This window comes from Lepus europaeus, chromosome 18, assembly GCF_033115175.1.
Source record: "Lepus europaeus isolate LE1 chromosome 18, mLepTim1.pri, whole genome shotgun sequence".
Classification (NCBI taxonomy): Eukaryota; Metazoa; Chordata; class Mammalia; order Lagomorpha; family Leporidae; genus Lepus; species Lepus europaeus.
In genome coordinates, this window is record NC_084844.1 from 41,693,419 (window position 1) to 41,714,111 (window position 20,693).

Sequence of the window (20,693 nt, forward strand, 5' to 3'; positions counted from 1 at the left end):
AGTGGGTGCAGGGGCCCAAGTACTTGGGCCATTCTCTGCTACATTCCCAGGCACATTAGCAGGGAGCTGGATGGGAAGTGGAGCAGCCAAGACTCGAACTGGCAACAATATGGGATGCTGGCATCATAGGCAACAGCGTTACCTGCTATGTCACAATGCCGAACCCAAGATTAAACTTCTAAGTCAAATCTGGGGTCAAATCCAGACTCTGCCACTTACTAATCTCGTCAGCGAGAGCAAGATCCTAAATCCTAGCTTCTTCATTTGTAAAGTGGCCAGAATACTCAACCTTCTGGAATTACAGGGATTAAACTAGATATATGCATGAAGTGGTCAGTAGAATTTCAGACAATACTAACTATATTTAAATTTCTATTAAAATCACCTTAAGAATGACACATGGGGCCAGTATTGTGGTAGAGGGGCTTAAACGACTGCCTGTGATGTTGGCATCCCATACAAGAACTGGTTTGAATCCTGGCTACTCCACTTCTGATCCAGTTCTCTGTTAATATGTCTGGGAAAGCAGAGCAAGATGGCTAAGCACTTGGGCCCCTGACAACCTTGAGGGAGATCTGTATGGAGATCCAATACCCTCTGTGCTTCAGCCTGGCCCAGGCCCCAGCTATTCCAGCCATTGGGGAGTAAAATAGCAGATGGAAGATCTCTTTCTCTGTTGCTCCCCCTCTGTAATTCTGCCTTTCAAATAAATAAATAAATATTTTTTAAAATAAAGAAAAAATGATACTTAAATGTCGGTCTCATCTTTAACCAACTTAAATAGTTTCTGATTCCTTCGCACAGCTGAAGAGTAAATATTCAATACCAACAAACTTACCGTCATCTTTCTGTTGCACATGAACAACTCTCTGGAAGCTGGTACTCACTGCATTGTACACATCCAGAGCAGCAGCTTTCTTTGCAATCTGTCGTTTCAGCAAATCTGGCAAACCACTCATCAGAAAGTCACGCTTCGCTTTAGACTGTTCATCACAATCCTCAGATTTTTCAGATGTATTTTGACTTTTAAGAAAAAGATTTAAAAACAAAAGCTAAATCACTTAAAAAGAATCAACTATCTACAAAATACACTTGGATTTAATTTTTAAAATTAATCAGTCACTTAAGATGTTAGCTGGTCTAATTCATTTTTGCTTCTCCTAATAATGAAAGTTAACCCATGTTAAAAAATTAAATAAGTATGTATAGAAAACAGTAACTTGAAGGCCATCCATCAAAATGTTAACTGGGGCCACTTTTTGGTGGCAGGTGAGTTCCCCCCACCTTGTCTTTCTTGTTTTCTTTAGCAGAAAAAGTAAGCCACCCGCTACCTTTTTTAGTCAATGTCATATCTTCAAATTGGGAATCAAAGGAATACTGAGTACAGCTGAGGGAAATGGAAGGGACGCAGGAGGGAGGGGGAGAGCAGGAGCTGGAGTGGTGTAAGAGAAGAGTGTAGTGGTGTGTGGCAGCTCACATGCACTTCCTAATTTGTCATACATAGAGTAAGAATTGCAATATTGAGTTCAGCAGTGTGGCATAATGGGGAAAGCTGCTGTCCATATGGGTGCTGCTCTTCCAATCCAGCTCTCTACTATAGCCTGGGAAAGTAGTGGAAGATGGCCCAAATGCTTGGGCCCCTGCACACATATGGGAGACCAGGAAGCTCCAGGATCCTGCGTTTGGAAGGCCCAGCTCCGGCCATTGTGGCCATCATACATTGATTCAGCACACAGATTAAATTTTCTAAATTTTCATTTGTTTACAGCCATATTCGTGTTTAAAACCCCTTGGCTGGAGCCTGCATTGTGGCATAACAGGTTAGGCCACCGCCTGTGGTGCTAGCATCCCATGTGGGCACCTGTTCAAGTCCTGGCTGCTCCATCTCTGATCCACCTCCCTGCTAATGTGCCTGGGAAAGCAGCACAAGTCAGCATAAGTGCTTGAGCCCCTGTACCCTAGTGGGAGACTCAGATGAAATTCCTGGCTCTGGGCTTGGTCCTGGCCCAGTCCTAGCCATCATGGGCATTTGGGGAATGAATCCACAGATGGAAGATCTCTGCATTTTTCCCTCTTTCCTTCTGTAACCCTGCCTTTCAAATAAATACAATAAATCTTAAAAAAATAAAAACCAAAAACAAAACTCCTTGGCTGCTGCTTATTGTTTTTAGCACAATCACACAATTCAACATGGCCTCTTAGGTCCTGCTTTGACTGGCACCCACTTCTCCAGCTTGATCCCATGTGCTTACCGTTGCTCTCTGTGTTCAAGTCAGCGGGCATGCTTTCAATCTCTGATTTTTTCCACGCTTACAACTACAGGGACAACTATGTCTCCTCTGACTGGGAGATCATCCCTTCTCTTTCTGAGCTCCCACTCTTCCTCCAGATTTCACCTCGGCGAAGCCTTCCTTGACCACACCAACCCTCTTCCATACAAACCCTAGTAGAAATTTGCCCCCCACCAATTTTCCATTTGTTGGCCCAATTACTGTTTAATCATATTGTCTTCCCTATACAGTATAGCCTTATGAGAATAGGGAATGTGTTTTGTCTTGTTCCTCGTAATACCCTTAGTCTAAAAACAATGCCTGGTACATAGAAGGCATTTAAATATTTATTGAATGAAATTAATAATCAGCCTTTTGTATTTTTGATGTGCTTACTATTCTGTTTTCTCTACAGATGGAAATAAAGCATTTGCAGAGAAGCCAGATCTCCCAACAGCAATGGTACAGTATTGTCAATTCTGTCATCTTGTAAATGAATTTACTGAAGCTTCAAATGATAGCATGCTTTCTCATGAAAGTAAGCAAATAAATACACAATATGTTCCATAAAATACTTTGGCGTTTAAAATTTATATTAAACTAACCTGCTTTCATCAAAACCAAGGACAGGATCAGCTGTTTTTTTAGGCTTTCTGGCAAGGAATAAAGGAGCGACTTTCATTTTTCCTAAGAAAAATAAATACTTAGGTTAGTATCAATGTATACCATCTCTAATTACCTTCAGCTACTTTCTAAACTGTGTCTCTCTGCCTCTCAAATAAATTAAAAAATACAGCAATTTGTCTAGGAAATAAGATTTAGAAAAATTAATAATTTTTAATCTTAATTTACCCAATTGATTTTGATATTAGGTATAAGAACCATTAACTTACTATAATCTAAACAGATACACAGAAATACAGTAACATTAAATATGCTAAACTTTAAAAATTCCTCATAATATGATGACTTTATCTATTAAAGTATAAATGAGAGGGGCCAGTGTTGTAGTACAGTGGGGTAAACCACTACCTGCAAAGCTGGCATCCCATATGAGTGATGGTTTGATTCCCACCTGCTCTACTGTCACTACAGCTTTATGCTAACATACTTGGGAAAGCAGCAACAGATGGCCCAAGGGCTTAAAGCCCTGCCACCCACATTGGAGATAAGGATGGAGTTCCAAGCTCCCATCTTCAGCCTGGTCCAGCCCTAGTCATTGAAGTCATTTGAGGAGTGAACCAGTGGATGGAAGATCTCTGTTTCTCCCTCTCTCTATGTAACTCTGCCTTTCAAATACATAAGTAAATCTTTAAAAAATAAATACAACAAAATTTTATATTGTGTGACAGATTAAATTTTATCATGAACACTTTCAGAATAATTCCCACAAACATCCTAATATTCATCAAAATGTTATGAAGTATGATTACCAGGTACATTCTTAGGAGACCTGTTAAGTTTTTTTCCTAGTACATCGTTCAAACACTGAAGTTTCTTCTGATTTTTCTCGGGATGCTTTACAGAAGTTAGACTTGAATCTATTATTATGACAGAGTCCTGAGACAAAAGAAGAGAGATGTTTCTTAGATACGTGAGTCCCCTTCACCCATGAGGAAGAGAAACAATCCCATATTGATCAACAGTAGATGCCTGAAACCTTAGATAGTATTTAACCCAAATATACTATGCTTTTCCTATACACACTTGTACATACCCTATCATACACTGTGGCCATAAGTTTTGCAGGTTGAGATGGGAAAGCAAATGAACATAAGTTTCCTTTTCCTTCAGCACAATATCACAGATAGAAGATTCATTCTGTAGATATTAGCAATTTCAGAATTTCTTGACATACCTAAACTGTCAGCATCACTACTTATTCAACTTGAGCCCATTAGTAAGTGAAATAAAGAGTTTCCTGAACACAGCACCCTGTAGATCTGATAACCTGAACAGCTAACAAGTGACTAATGGGCAGGTGGTATATACAACATGGATACAATGGGAAGAAATCATTCCCTTCCTGGGGTGGGACCAGAGAGAGACAGCATAAGACTTCATAACACTATACAAATGGCATGCAATTTAAAACTTAAGAATTGGTTTTTGTGGAATTTACCAATTAATATTTTTGGACCATGGTTGATTACTGATAATAAATCTGCAGGCAACAGAAATCACAGAAAGGGAAATTCATAAGAGGGACTACTATATATCATACAATTAATTTCATTACTATTTTAAAAAATTTAGTAACAGAAATCGCAGACAAGAAATTAAACTAGGGGCCGACACTATGGTGCAGTAGGTTAATGCCCTGGCCTAAAGCACCAGCATCCCATATGGGTGCTGGTTCGAGACCCAGCTGCTCCACTTCCCATCCAGCTCTCTGCTGTGGCCTGAGAAAGCAGTAGAAGATGGCCCAAGTCCTTGGGCCCCTACATCCATGTGGGAGACTTGGAAGAAGCTCCTGGCTCCTGGCTTTGGCCTATCGTTGCAGCCAACTGGGGAGTGAACCATTGGACGGGAGACCTCACTCTCTCTCTCTCTGCCTCTCCTCTCTCTGTGTAACTCTTTCAAATAAAAATAAATAAATCTTAAAAAAAAAAAAAAGAAAGAAATTAAATTAGAGCTCCATATATCTCCCCATCAGATACCTTCTGACTGAATCAGAAAATACATGATAGAATGGTAGAAGCCTATGCTAAAAATCATACAATTTCTTTGAGAGGCAGAGTTACACACACACACACATACACACACACACAGAGAGAGAAAGGTCTTCCATTCACGGTTCAATTCCCAAATGGCTGCAACAGCCAGAGCTGAGCCAATCTGAAGTCAGGAACCACTTGGGCCATCCTGATGACCACTTGGGCCATCTTCCACTGTTTTCCCATGCCATTAGCAGAGAGCTGGATAGGAAGTGGACTCAAAGCAGCACCCATATAGGATGCTGGAGCCATAAGCAGAGACTTAACCTACTACGTCTCAGAGCTGGCTCCCATATAATCTCATATAATATCAAAGAGTAGGTTTATTATGACCATGGGTTTTCTTTTTTAAAGAAGGAACAAACAGATCATATTCTAAATAAAAGAATCAACATGTCTAAGCTGTCAAAATTCTGGCTATCCCTTTTTTAGAATTACACATTCTAGGGACTGGAGTTGTGGTACAGTGGGTTAAACTTCCACCTGCAACACCGGCATCCCATATGGGCATCCGTGTGAGTACCGGTTGCTCCACTTTGGATCCAACTTCCTGCTCATGTGCCTGGAAAAGTAGTGGAAGATGGCCCAAGTAGGAGACCTGGATAAAGCTGACCCAGGGAAAGCTCCTTCCTAGCTTTGAACTGGTCCAGCTCTGGCCGGTGTGGCAATTTCAGGAGTTAACCAGCAGATGAAAGACCTCTATCTCTCTCATTTTATTAAAAAAATTACACATCCTAGAAATTTATTAGAAAAAAATCTGTAAATTCACATTTATGAAATAAAAAAATTAAAAAAAGAAAAAAGTCTGTAATCTTCCCATGGTCAGACACATTTACTGAGCATCTACTGTGTATGAGGCAATACAGAATGCACTGGAAACACATAAGTAAGAATCATGAATTCATCTCAAACATAACCACAGGGTTTAGGAGACAGAGGGAGAGCTAGTACATGAGTTGACAGTTTAACTAGTTATGACACCATGTAGTAAGAGCATCAGCAACTTAAGTATAAAAAAACCAAGGTGAAGTATAAACAGGGAAGGAAACTGAGGGCTTTCAATAGGAACTAGTGGAAAGTTTATGGCATTATTCATAATAGGCAGAAAGTAAAAACCCAAATGTCCATCAACTAATGAGTGGGTAAATAAAATGTGGTACAAATATTATATACACAATGGGATTTTATTGGGCAATAAAAAGAAATGAAATTTTAAGTCTACAAAATGAATTGTTAAAACAATGCTAAGTAAAAAAAGACACAAAGGATGACATGTCACCTAATATCATTTATATAAAATGTCTAGAATAGGCAGATCTATAGAGACAGAAACCAGACTAATAGCTAGGGCTAGGGGCATAAAGATTTTGGGAGGTGACAGCTAATGGGAAGGGGTCTCTTTAGGGAAATGAAAATACTCTAAAATTGATTATGATGATGGATTCACAACCTTGAATATATTAAAACCCACTGAATTAAACACTTTAAACAGTGAACTGTATGGTAGACAAACTGTATGTCAATTATACTATATATATTTTTGTAAAGAATTTATTTATTTGAGAGGTAGAATAACAGAGAGAAGGAGAGACAGAGAGAAAGTTCTTCTACCCACTGGTTCATGCCGGAAACAGCCACAATGGCTGAAGCTGAGCCAATCTGAAGCCAGGAGCCAGGAGCTTCTTCCAGGTCTCACACGCGGGTGCCATCTTGTACTGCTTTCCCAGGCCATAAGGAAACAGCTAGATTGGAAGAGGAGCTACAGGGACATGAACCGGTGCCCATACAGGATTCTGGTGCCACAGGCAGAGGCTTGGTCTACTATGCCACAGCACCAGCCCCCAATAATGCTATATTTTAAAAAAGAGGATGCTGGGGCTGAGGTTAAGCTGCCACCTGCAATGCCGGCATCGCACAGAGGCTCCAGTTTAGTCCCGGCTGCTCCACTTCCAATCCAGCTGCCTGCTGATGGCCTGACAAAAGTGGTGGAAGATGGCCCAAGGGTTTAGGTCCCTGCCACCTAGAGGGAGACTTAGAGGAAGCTTCTGGCTTCTGTCTATAGCCTGACCCCACCCTGGCTGTTGTGGCCACCTGGGGAGTGAACCACTGGATAGAAGAGCTCTCTCTCTATCTCCTTCTTACTCTGTAACTCTTTCAAGTAAGTGAATAAATCTTAAAAAAAAAATACTGTAAACGAAAAAGCATACGTAATGAAGTTATGTAAGAGTTAGTTTGAGTAAGGATTCCTCAGGTAGAACAGAGTACCCGGAATATGCATTTCAGACTGAAACAATAATGTGAAAACTGCACCACATGGAGAGACATGAATAGCTTAGTGTGACTAGAAAGAAGAGTCATTCTGAGGAAAGAGAAGAGCCAGCTCAGTCTATGAAGACTCTGGAGTGAGTATAGGAATCAAACTATATTGTGAAAGCAGCAGGGAGCCAAGTGCTGTTAAAGCAGAGCTAAAAAAAGATATTTTCCTTATCACATCAAGGCTCTCACACAATGCTACCTTCTGTCTTTATAATGATTTCTTTCCACAACTCTAAACAGTGACACGGGACGGAATTTATACCAACAGATGCTTGTATACTCACGTCTGTCTCTGACAATGCTTTCCTTTCAGGAACTGGCTGATGTCTCGAGGAGCGCCTTAATGGTGTCACACTTTCTTCGGCTGCCTTTGTCCGATTGATGTGTAAAGCTTTTGCTTTTTCAACCAATTGTTTGGCTTTGCATATATTTTTTGAAGCACTGCTCGCCTAGGCAAAAATTTGAAGTATTAATTTAGAACACAGGTAAAATTTTATATTTAATAACAGAAAAAAAGAAATGCATAATAGAAAAAGTATATAGCTACAAATCACATCAATCAACAAAGAAATGGTTATTCGAATCTTACCACAGACCTTAAGTTAAAATGTATTTACTTGCCTTATTTTTTTTTTTAAGAATTTTAGGTTTTTGGGGTAAGATTTATTTATTTGAAAGGTAGAATGACAGAGAGGGAGAGACAGATTTTCCATCTTCTTGTTCATTCCCTAGTTGGTGACAATGGCCAGGGCCAGGCTAAGTCAAAGTCAGGAATCTGGAACTCCATGTGGGTCCCCCACATGGGTGCCAAGGGCCTAATTACTTGGGCCATCCTTCATTGCTTTTCCAGACCCATTATCAGGAAGCTGGATGGCAGTAGCACAGCCAGGTCTTGAGCCTGCACTCTGATACTGGGTGTTGGCCTCACAAGCAATAGTTTAATCTGGTGTTGCAACACCAGCCCCTGCTTTTCTTACTTGAAAGTGCCTAGATAAATATATGTACATGTATGTAAAACACCCAAAAGGATGTCTACAATGTAGATTAGAATCTGTTTTCCCAGCATCTTCATGGCACTCTATTTCTTTATTTCAGTCACAAAAATACAAAGTTCCCCAGACTACTTTATGCAGGTTGAGGTTGGATAATGTAAAGGACAAAAAATAACACATGGGGGCCGGCGCTGTAGTGCAGCAGCATAAGCCCCCGCCTGGGACACTCGCATCCCATATGTACACGGGTTCAAATCCGGGCTGCTCCACTTCTGATCCAGCTCTCTGCTATGGCCTGAGAAAGCAGTAGAAAATGGCCCAAGTCCTTGGGCCCCTGCACCTACACAAGAAGACCTGGAGGGGCCGGCGCTGTAGTGCAGCAGGTTAATGCCCTGGCTAAAGTGCCAGCATCCCATATGGGCTCTGGTTCATGACCCGGCTGTTCCACTTCCGATCCAGATCTCTGCTATGGCCTGGGAAAGCAATAGAAGATGGCTCAATTCCTTGGGCCCCTGTACCCTTGTGGGAGACCTGGAAGAAGTTCCTGGCTCCTGGTTTTGGATTGGCGCAGCTCCAACTGTTGCAGCCAATTGGGGAGTGAACCATCAGATGGAAGACTTCTCTGTCTGCCTCTCCTCTCTCACTGTAATGCTGACTTTCAAATAAATAAATAAATCTTTAAATATATATATATATATAAACACATGGATATTGGCATCAAGAAACTTACGTATGACAGGAAAGTCTGAGGAGATGCGTATATTACAATAACAAAATACACATTATTACTGTCTGCATATATACATCATACATACATATGGAGACTGCCAGTCCTTCGTACCTGTGGCCTCTACCTCATGGATTAAACCGTCTATGAATTGAAAATATTCAGGAAAAAAATGTATGCTGAGGCCGGCGCCATGGCTTAACAGGCTAATCCTCCGCCTTACAGCACCAGCAACACCAGGTTCTAGTCCCGGTTGGGGCGCCGGATTCTATCCCGGTTGCCCCTCTTCCAGGCCAGCTCTCTGCTATGGCCCGGGAAGGCAGTGGAGGATGGCCCAAGTGCTTGGGCCCTGCACCCACATGGGAGACCAGGAGAAGCACCTGGCTCCTGGCTTCGGATCAGCGCGATGCGCTGGCCGCAGTGGCCATTGGAGGGTGAACCAATGGCAAAAAGGAAGACCTTTCTCTGTCTTTCTCTTCCTCACTATCCACTCTGCCAGTCAAAAAAGGAAAAAAAAAATGTATGCTGAATATGTAGACTTTTTTTTTTTTTGACAGGCAGAGTGGACAGCGAGAGAGAGAGACAGAGAGAAAGATCTTCCTTTTCCGTTGGTTCACCCCACAATGGCCACTGCGACCGGTGCAGCGCACTGATCCAAAGGCAGGAGCCAGGTGCTTCTCCTGGTCTCCCATGCGGATACAGGGTCCAAGCACTTGGGCCATCCTCCACTGCACTCCCAGGCCACAGCAGAGAGCTGGACTGGAAGAGGAGCAACCAGGATGGAATCCGGCGCCCCGACTGGGACTAGAACCCAGGGTGCCGGCGCCACAGGTGGAGGATTAGCCTATTGAGCCCCAGCACCAGCCGACTTCCTTTTTTTTTTTTTTTTTTTTTTTTTTGACAGGCAGAGTGGACAGTGAGAGAGAGACAGAGAGAAAGATCTTCCTTTGCCGTTGGTTCACCCTCCAATGGCCGCCGCGGCTGGTGCACTGCAGCCGGCGCATCGCGCTGATCCGAAGCCAGGAGCCAGGTGCTTCTCCTGGTCTCCCATGGGGTGCAGGGCCCAAGCACTTGGGCCATCCTCCACTGCACTCCCGGGTACAGCAGAGAGGTGGCCTGGAAGAGGGGCAGCCAGGACAGAACCCGGCGCCCCGACCGGGACTAGAACCCAGTGTGCTGGCGCCGCAAAGCAGAAGATTAGCCTATTGAGCCGCGGCGCCAGCCCCCGACTTCCTTTTAAAATCAATATTCTCTAAACAATAAATTCTAAAACTACTTACATTGTATTAGGTACAAGAAGTAGTCTAGAGATGGCTATAAGTATAGGGTAAGATTGCATAGGCTATATGCAAACATATAGTAAGGGACTTTTGCTATCAGCTGGGGGTCCTAGAATCAACCCCACACATCCCCCACACACAGACACTGAGGGGTGACTTGGTGTTGGTTTGTGTGTTAAGAGAGAGAAACATACATGGGGCTGGCGCTGTGGCGTAGTTGGTTAACGCCCTGGCCTGAAGCGCCAGCATCTCATATAGGCGCAGGTTCTAGTCCCGGTTGCTCCACTTCCAATCCAGCTCTCTGCTGTGGCCTGGGAAAGCAATGGAGGATGGCCCAAGTGCTTGGGCCTCTCATCCACGAGGGAAGCCCGGAAGAAGCTCCTGGCTCCTGGCTTCAGATCAGCGCAGTTCCGGCCACTGTGGTCAACTGGGGAGTGAACCATTGGATGGAAGACCTCTCTCTCTCTCTGCCTCTCCTTCTCTCTCTCTGTGTAATTCTGACTTTCAAGTAAATAAATGTATCTTAAATAAATAATAAATCTTTTAAAAAAAAAAAGTACTATAGTGAACATTCAATGAAAGTAAAGGATCCTTCTATAAAAAAAAAAAGAGAAACATACAGAAAAGGATACATATAAGATACATTAACAATACAGTATAGGAGTTTAAGAGTATAAAGAAGACTACTTGAGGCAAAAGCCTTTGACATGGTTGAGAGTGTTAATGGTATCAAAAAACAAAAAAATGGTATCAAAAAACAAAAAAACAAGAATAAAGTCTGGTTTCAGGCCTGGCTCTGCCTCTGATGACAGTGTAACTTTTTGTGTTTAAATATTATCTTCTAGAGAATGTGCTTCCTATATTCTGAATTCTACAGGCTTTTACATTGGGATTAGACACACACAGTAAGATGCAAAAACAGTTTATATTAGATGATCCCTTTTAAAAATTATAATGGGGTGGGCATTGTGTCACAATAGGTTAAGCTGCAGCTTTAGACACCAGCAAACCACTAGAGTGCCAATTTGAGTCCTAGCTTCTTGGCTTCCCAGTCAGCTCCCTGTTAACATGCCTGGGAAACGGCAGGTGATGACTCAAGTACTTGCATCCCTTCTACCCCTGTGGGAGACCAGAATGGAGTTCCTGACTCCAGGCTTCTTCAGCCTGGAACAGCCCCAGAATGAACCAGCAGATGGAAGATATCTCTGTGTCTGTCACAGCTGGACTAAGCCAAAGCCACGAGGCAAGAACTTGATCTGGGTCTCCCACTTGGGTGCAGGGGCCCAAGCACTTGAGCCATCTTTGGCTGCATTCCCTGGCACGTTGGCAGGGAACTGGATGGGAAGTTGAATAGCCAAGACTTCAACTGGTGCCCATATGAGATACTGGCATTGCAGGTTGCTGCTTAACCCATCATGCCACAGTGCCGGCCCCTAGAATACTTTTTTTTCCTAAAGACTTATTTATTTTAGCTGAAAGGCAGAGCTGCTGAGTTATGAAGAGAGGGGGAGACAGACATAGAGAAAGAGATATTCCACCCGTTGGTTCAGTCCCCAAATGGCTGCAACGGCTGGGTGATGCCAGCCCAAAGCCAGGAATCAGAAGCTTCTCCTATGTGCGTGGCAGGGGGAGCCGCACTGGAAGTGGAGTAGCTGGGACTCGAACAGGCACCTATATGGAATGCTAGTGTTGCAGGCTGTGGCTTAACTTGCTATGCCACAATGCCAGACCCTAGAATACTTTCCAATAGGCTAAGAACCATCTTTCCAACAACTTACAGTTGTGTGACTCTGGAAAACCACAGGTTTTCTCAACACATGAATGAACTGCAGGTTTATCCATCTCTAAAACAGGGTAAAGAACACTTACTTCTGGCCGGCGCCGCGGCTCAGTAGGCTAATCCTCCACCTTGCGGCGCCGGCACACCGGGTTCTAGTCCCGGTCGGGGCACCGATCCTGTCCCGGTTGCCCCTCTTCCAGGCCAGCTCTCTGCTGTGGCCAGGGAGTGCAGTGGAGGATGGTCCAAGTCCTTGGGCCCTGCACCCCATGGGAGACCAGGAGAAGCACCTGGCTCCTGCCATCGGATCAGCGCGGTGCGCCGGCCGCAGCACGCCTACCGCGGCGGCCATTGGAGGGTGAACCAACGGCAAAAAGGAAGACCTTTCTCTCTGTCTCCCTCTACTGTCCACTCTGCCTGTCAAAAAAAAAAAAAAAAAAAAACACTTACTTCAAAAGAGTACTAAGTGAGTACTCAGTGAAGTGCCTAGAATGTGCTTAGTCAAAAAAAAAAAAAAAAAAAAAAAGACTGCTGTTAAATAAAAACAAGAGGTATCAATTTCGTGTAGCAGTTTTCACCCAAGGTCTCATCAATTACTTCAGTGGTCACTATGACAGTTCAAGCTTAACACACATACCTACTCACCCTGGAGAGAATCTAGTCCTCCCATGGTGGACACAATCAGCTTAATTTATTGAAAAGAAGGCCGGCGCAGCGGCTCACTAGGCTAATCCTCCGCCTTGCAGCGCCAGCACACCGGGTTCTAGTCCCGGTTGCCCCTCTTCCAGGCCAGCTCTCTGCTGTGGCCAGGGAGTGCAGTGGAGGATGGCCCAAGTCCTTGGGCCCTGCACCCCATGGGAGACCAGGAGAAGCACCTGGCTCCTGCCATCGGATCAGCGCGGTGCCCCGGCCGCAGCGCGCCTACCGCGGCGGCCATTGGAGGGTGAACCAACGGCAAAAAAGGAAGACCTTTCTCTCTGTCTCTACCTCTCTCACTGTCCACTCTGCCTGTCAAAAAAAAAATATATATATAGAAAAGAAACTAAACTATTCTCATGTATCATAATCTCTCCCTTTAGAGCAACAATATTTCAAGTAGGTGGTGACTGTTTTTTCCCTCCAGGGGATATTTAGTGATTTCTGGACACATTTTTGGTTGTCACAGCTAGAGGAACTGGGGAGCTGCTAGCATTTTATGGATAGAGGCCAGAGTTGCTGCTAAACATTCTACATAATACACAGGACAGCCTCCTACAACAAAGAAGTACCCAGCCCAAAATAAGACCACCAAGGCTAAGGAACTCAGGTTTTGAGCATCTAACCTACACACAAAAAATTCAATCATGACCTATAGGCATGACTTAATGTGTGCCCCTAAAATCCCCATGTTGAAATCCTAGAAGTAGTTGGTGTGGTGCAGCAGGCAGGGCAACTGCCTGGGAGGCAAGCATCCAGTATCGGAAGGGTGGTTCTAGTCCCGGCTATTCCACTTCTGTTCCAGCTTCCTGCTAATGCATCCTGGGAGGCAGTGGATGGTGATTCAAGTGCTTGGGACCTTGCCACCCTTGTGGGAGATGTGGATGGGGTTCTGGGCTCCTGGTTTCCACGTGGCCCACCTAGTTATTCCAGACATTTGGGGAGTGAACCAGCGAATAAGAGATCTCCCAATCTCTCCCTTTGTTTCTTTTGCTCTGCCTTTCAAGTTCATGAAAATAAAAAATAAACATTACAAAAAGAAAAGAAATCCTAACCCCCACCTTCACAGTATGTGGAAGTGGGGTCTCTGGGGAGTAGTTGGGTCAGGAGGGTAGAGCCCTCTCTGTATCTGCTCCTCACCGTATGACAGTGCAAACAGTCATCTAACGCCAGGAAAGGTGCCCTCACTAGACCTCAGATCTGCAAGTGCCTGGATCTTGGACTCCCCAGTCTCCACAACTATGAGAAAAACCTTTCTGTTATTTAAGCCACCCAGTCTACGGTAATTCATTAGAGAAGCTCAAATTGAGAGAGGCAACCCCAGGAAAAAATCTTGGAATGTAACATTCATTTACAAAGCTTTTTCTAAGTAAACTATATTCTTACAACTGCTCTCATCTCACAATAAGATATCTTGATAATACACTAACGAGAAGAATGTGATAACAGTGAAAATAAAAATAGATGGTTGTAGGCAGTTAACCAATATATGAAATCTATCAGTCTTTTGGCTTATTATTTCCAATAGAAGTGTGGGTTGTTTTTAATTAACTATTTAACTATCTTATTAACTATTTTAATTAACTAACTCCACCTCTCTGTAACTCTGCCTTTCAAATAAATACATTTTTAAAAAAAAATAAAGAAACTAAGACTAGAGTACACTTACAGGACTCTCTAATGTTTTAATTACCTTCCTAGCCTGAGAAGTAAAATCTCCATCAGTTGCTTCCGATTTCTTAGATTTTTTCTTAGATTTTTTCTTAGACTTTTTGGGAGTACTAATTCTGGTGAACTTCATCCTGAAAAAGAGATAAGGTAGTCAGAAACATTAATTATAATATATACGGATTCCAGTTAAATATAGAAAAGAACAAAGCAGGATTTTTTTTTTTTTTTTTGACAGGCAGAGTGGACAGTGAGAGAGAGAGATAGAGAGAAAGATCTTCCTTTTGCCATTGGTTCACCCTCCAATGGCCGCAGCACCGCGCTGATCCGATGGCAGGAGCCAGGTGCTTCTCCTGGTCTCCCATGGGGTGCAGGGCTCAAGCACTTGGGCCATCCTCCACTGCACTCCCTGACCACAGCAGAGAGCTGGCCTGGAAGAGGGGCAACCGGGACAGAATCCGGTGCTCGGACTGGGACTAGAACCCGGTGTGCCGGCGCCGCAAGGCGGAGGATTAGCCTACTGAACTGCGGTGCCGGCCACAAAGCAGGATTTCAATCTCTAAACTGCTCCAAAAAAGCACTAATAAAATAACTCCTATCAGTTTCAAAAATAAGACAAACTTTATTATTATTTCCTTTAGAAATAATACTCTTTCTGGCCAGTGCCGCGGCTCACTAGGCTAATCCTCTGCCTGAGGCGCCAGCACCCCGGATTCTAGTCCTGGTTGGGGCGCCAGTTCTGTCCCGGTTGCCCCTCTTCCAGTCCAGCTCTCTGCTGTGGCCCGGGAGTGCAGTGGAGGATGGTCCAAGTGCTTGGGCCCTGCACCCCATGGGAGGCCAGGAGGAAGCACAGCGCGCCGACCTTAACGGCCATTTAGGGGTTGAACCAATGGAAGAAAGACCTTTCACTCTGTCTCTCTCTCTCACTGTCTAATTCTGCCTGTCCAAAAAAAAAAAAAAAAAGCAAAGAAAAAAGAAAAAATACTCTTTCCAGAAAATTAGTCCCTAGCATCATTCTCACATTTTTCAGAACCAGAATGCAGGGCTGGCACTGTGGTGCAGCAGTTTGGCTGCCATCTGCAGTGTCGGCCTCCTATATGGGTGCTGGTTTGGGTCCTGGCTGCTCTACTTCTAGTCCATCTCTCTTCTAACACGCCTGGGAAAGTAGTGTTGGATGGCCCAAGATCTTGGGCCCCTGCTCCCACATGGGAGTCCTGTAAGAAGTTCCTGGCCCCTGACTTTGGATCAGCTCAGCTCTGGCCATTGTGACCATTTAGGGAGTGAACCAACAGATGAAGGATCTCTCTGTCTCTCTTCTTTCTTTCAAAAAAATAAATAAATCTTAGGGGCCAGCACAATGGCGTAGTGGGTAAAGCCCATCCATATAGGTGCCAGTTTGACCCCCAGCTGTTCCACTTCCAATCCAGCTTTCTTTTATGGTCTGGGAAAACAGTAGGGGATGGTGTGAGTCCCTGAGTCTTTGCACCTGCACAGTGGACCTGAAGGAAGCTCCAGGCTCCTGGTTTCAGAATGAACCAGCTCCAGCCATTGTAGCCATTTGGTAGTGAACCAGTAGATGGAAGACCTCTCTCTCTCTGCCTCTCTGTAACTGTGCCTTTCAAATAAATAAGTAAATCTTAAAAAAAAAAACAAAAAAAAAACAGAATGCTAATATATTCTTCATAGCAAGTGGATCTGTTTAGCCAAGAAATAACATTCTATGGGCCAGCATAGTGGGTAAAGCATATGTGGCATAGTGGGTAAAGCTGCTGCCTGCAGTGCTGGCATCCCATATGGGTACTGGTTCGAGTCCTGGTTGCTCCACTTCCAATACAGCTCTCTGCTATGGCCTGGGAAAGCAGCGGAAGATGGCCAAAGTCCTTGAACCCTGCACCTGCATGGGAGACTGGGAAGAAACTCCTGGCTCCTAAATGGATCGGTGCAGTGGCCGTTGCAGCCATCTGGGGAGTGAATCAGCGGGTGGAAGACTTCTCTCTTTCTGCCCCTCTGTAACTCTGCCTCTCCAATAAATAAATGTTTAAAAAAAAAAAAATCTTTAAAAAAATGAAGTAACATTCTGTGATTTTTTTTTTTTTTAATTTTTTGCCAGGCAGAGTTAGACAGTGAGAAAGAGACAGAGAGAGAGTTATAGACAGTGAGAGAGAGAGAGAGAGAGAGAGAGAGAAAGGTCTTTCTTCTGTTGGTTCACTCCCTCAATGGCCGCTTTGGACTGCGCTGTGACGACCCAAAGCCAGGAGCCGGGTACTTCCTCCCGGTCTCCCATGCAGGTGCAGGGACCCAAGCAATTGGGCTATCCTCCTTTGCCCTCCCGGGGCCACAGCAAAGAGCTGGACTGGAAGAGGAGCAACCGGGACTAGAACTCAAGGAGCCGGCGCCACAGGCATAGGATTAGCCAAGTGAGCCACGGTGCCGGCCTGTGATTTATTTTTAATCTGTCAAAGGCACATAATTCCTATCTCAAGGATATTTCTCCAGGGTTAGCAACTGTGAAGAAGAGTTTAGAACTCACCTAGAATATATCGAGAACTCCTCTGAAATTGTGCCTGACTTTAAAATAAATGTGGAGGCGCTAGCATTGTGGCAAAGCAGGTTAAGCCACAGTCTGCAATGCTGGCATGCCACATGGGCATGGATTCAAGGTCCAGTTGATGCACCTAGTAAAAGTAGGGGAAGATGGCCCAAGTACTTGGACCCCTACCATCCATGTGGGAGACCTGAATAGAGTTCTATGCTCATGTTTCCATGTGGGAGACCTGAATGGAGTTCTCTGCTCCAGTTTTGCCTGGCCCAGCCCTGGCCATTGCAGCCTTTTGGGGAGTGAACCAGCAGATGGAATAAATCTCTCAAATGTTCATTTCAAATGCATAAATCCTTAAAAATGAATTAAGTGTGGAAAATAATAAATATTTTGAAAGCCTTTCTCCTTATAAACCAGTTGTTTACTAATAAGAATATCCTCCAGTATTTGAAGTAGTTTCCTTCTAGCTAATACTACACACAGAATACTAGAATTTTAGAAGAAAAACCACAAAACTTTACCTGATAGGACTCTCTGAATCAGAGGGTATTGTTATTAATTCCGCTGTATAGATGCTGTGCTTCTCCATCAAGCTGGCTGCTTTGGGCGTAGAAGCCTTTAGCGGACTGTCACCTTGTGCACCTTCAGAGTCGGCTCCTCCAACGGTCACGGCAGTAGGAGTGCTGTTTCTCACAGATCTTCTGGTTGATTTGGGTGTGGAAACATTTACCAGGCTGTCTTCAGGTTCAGCTTTAGAAGGTGTAACCTTATCTTTAACTGGTGTGCTGGTTCTCCTTGATTTGCTATTCTTACACAGAGCGTCATCACTTGCTGGACTTTCACAAACAAGACTTTCACTGTTAATCGATGTGCTACTTTTGAAGACCTCCTTTTTCTTTTGTCTTAAGCTCATTCTAAGCCTATTTTGATTTTGTATGTTTTTAAAGGAAAAGATTGTTTCTTGCTGTTGAGTATTTATCTCCTTGTTTTCACCTGGAGGAGCCCCAGTATCTAATGTTTTCTTACCCCTTTTCTTTAGCTTTTTACTGTTCTCCTTAGGGAAACTTCCTTTACTAGTATGTGATTGTGAACTGCCATTATTTGAAATCATTTGAGTATCAGGATTTTCCATTTTTTTAGAATTATTATCTCTTCCTTCCTCACTTGAAGATTTTTCATTGAGGTCCTTCTGCTTCTCAGAAGATTTTTTGACTCCATTTTTAAGTGCATCTGATGTTGGCTGCCTAAACGCTTTCATAAACTGCTGTCTTTCTTCCGGAGTGCATTTCGGTTTCACAGCTTCACAACTTCCAGCTTCCAACACTGCCAATTCTAATTCTTCCTCCTGTATAACAACATTAGATTTTCTTTTCTGAATTGTCTGTTCATTCTCAGGATCAGAAAGACTATTTTCTACTTCATATTGCTTTTGTTTCAAAAAAATTAGGGGTATTTTCCCTATCTTTTTGGGGGGAACAGGGTGAACTTGTGCAAGAACAGTAACTGTCTTAAAGCGTACCTGTGGGGAACTGTCACAGCCTTCTGATTCTCCTACATCACTGCTTTTGACTATTTCTTCATCAGTTTCAGAAGGGACACAAATTGGCATTGTAGAGTCTGGTATCTGTTCCACTGTATTCTCCTTGTGACTTTTTAAAAACTCTTCATATGAGACAGTTATTGTATTATCATTTAACTGGTCTGATTCATTTACATTGTCTCTCAAGTGTGCATCATCTGTAGCACTCCTGAGTTCAGCAGCAAGGGAAGGCGTTACCTGTTTGCTATCTTCACCATCCTTTTTAAGCAGATTTTGTTCCTCTGCCAAGGGCAAACTTTCTGACAGATCTATTATATCTCTGTGCTTCCTTTTTCTCAACCTCTTGAAATCATTTTTTGTGGTTCCTTGTTTAGGATTTACTTTCTTAGAATTTTTTTTGGAAGTCATGATACTTGACTGGTTTTTGCTATCTTGAATGCTTTCTGCAAGTATCTCCACGTGTTTCTTCTGAAATAAGACAGAAGTGTTACATTCCTCAAACTCGTTTAAACTAGAGTCTTCCTTGCTGTCATCACTATTAATTTCAATTGGAGATTCATTTTCAATTTTAATATTATTTAGTTGATGAGACAGATTAACCCTCTTTCCTTTCTTCTTAAATTCTATATGTGAGAACACTTCCAAAGGTGTCCTACAGTCTTTGCTACTATCGACAGGCAATGGTGCAGACGACTTTATCTTGCACTCTTTCGCTGATTGTGTTTTCTCATTTGTGGGTGAAGTCCTTCTAAAATAGTTCACAATATTACTAGACTTTGGTGGCGAGAAAACTCTGTCTCCAGTCTTCCCTATTGGTGATAAATATTTTGTAATTGTTTTGCAGGAAGATCTATCATCATCTTTCCTTCGCTTTTTGCATGGCTAGCAATTTAAAAGAAAAAAAAAAGGGCACTTATTTCAAGCACAATAATATAAAATATACACTTTAGACACAGATTTAGTATTTTAAGAGATTGGATTAAGAAAAAAAGGGAAAGTTCCTTTTGGTGGAAAACACAGTATATCAGAAACAAACCTACATGCACATCAATGTTATATTACATTGTACACTCAGAATTTGTGCATTTTACTCTCACATATATATATATATATCTTTAACTATTTAATAAATATAAATTTCAAAAGTACAGCTTTTGGATTATAGCAGCTTTTCCCTCCATAACCTCCCTATACCACCTGCAACCATTCCGTCTCCCAATCTCTCTCCCAACCCATTCTTCATCAAGATTCATTTTCAATTATCTTTATATACAGAAGATCAATTTAGTACATACTAAGTAAAGATTTCAACAGTTTGCACCCACATAGATACACAAAGGATAAAGTACTGTTTGAGTACTAGTTTTACCATTAATTTGCACAATACAACACATTGAGGATAGAGATCCTACATGGGGAATAAGTGCACAGTGACTCCAGTTGTTGATTTAACAATTGACACTCTTATTTATGACATCAGTAATCACCCAAGGCTCTTTTTTTTTTTTTTTTTTTTTTGGACAGGCAGAGTAAACAGTGAGAGACAGAGACAGAGAGAGAGAGAAAGGTCTTCCCTTCCATTGGTTCACCCCCCCAAATGGCGGCTGTGACCAGCGTGCTGCACAGATCCAAAGCCAGGAGCCAGGTACCTCTCCTGGTCTCCCATGCGGGTGCAGGGCCCAAGCACTTGGGCCATCCTCCACATCCTCCCGGGCCACAGCAGAGAGCTGGACTGAAAGAGGAGCAACCGAGACTCGAACCGGCACCCATATGGGATGCCGGCACTGCAGGCGGAAGATTAACCAAGTGAGCCACGGTGCCGGCCTCACTTATTGGTTAAATTTTAACACCTAAGAATAACTAGTGTTAATTGAAGAGTTCAACCAATGGTATTAAGTAGAACAAAAATAAATACTAAAAGGAATAAAATAGTAAGTTGTTCTTCTGACACTCATGACGTGGGCTGATCAAGTCATTGTTTCTCTATTAAAATTTTATATTAAAAGCCAAACCAAGCTTACTATACTTGCCAGCAAATTCATTAATTTCTCTAGACCTTTGTTTATAACCTTTGAGTTGCACACCCACTTCACAATTTTTATCGAATACTGTACATAAAAATATGAGAAACTTGGGACCAACGTTGTGGCACACCAGGTTAAGTCACCACT

At 43.1% G+C, this 20,693-nt stretch overlaps 1 protein-coding gene across 3 annotated transcripts in view; it reads right to left on the reverse strand.

Moving 5' to 3' along the window:
- The window catches only part of ATAD5 (ATPase family AAA domain containing 5), a 63,505-nt gene that overhangs the window by 39,619 nt on the left and 3,193 nt on the right, over window positions 1–20,693 (reverse strand). For 2 of the 3 annotated variants that reach the window (XM_062174802.1, XM_062174799.1), the window contains exons 2-7: window positions 17,504–19,404; window positions 14,469–14,577; window positions 7,588–7,752; window positions 3,704–3,830; window positions 2,876–2,957; window positions 839–1,023 (exon numbers count right to left, since the gene is read on the reverse strand). In XM_062174802.1, the coding sequence (XP_062030786.1) occupies window positions 839–1,023; window positions 2,876–2,957; window positions 3,704–3,830; window positions 7,588–7,752; window positions 14,469–14,577; window positions 17,504–19,404 (2,569 nt within the window). The remainder of the gene's footprint in view (window positions 1–838; window positions 1,024–2,875; window positions 2,958–3,703; window positions 3,831–7,587; window positions 7,753–14,468; window positions 14,578–17,503; window positions 19,405–20,693) is intronic. The other variant, XM_062174801.1, reaches the window with a different exon arrangement.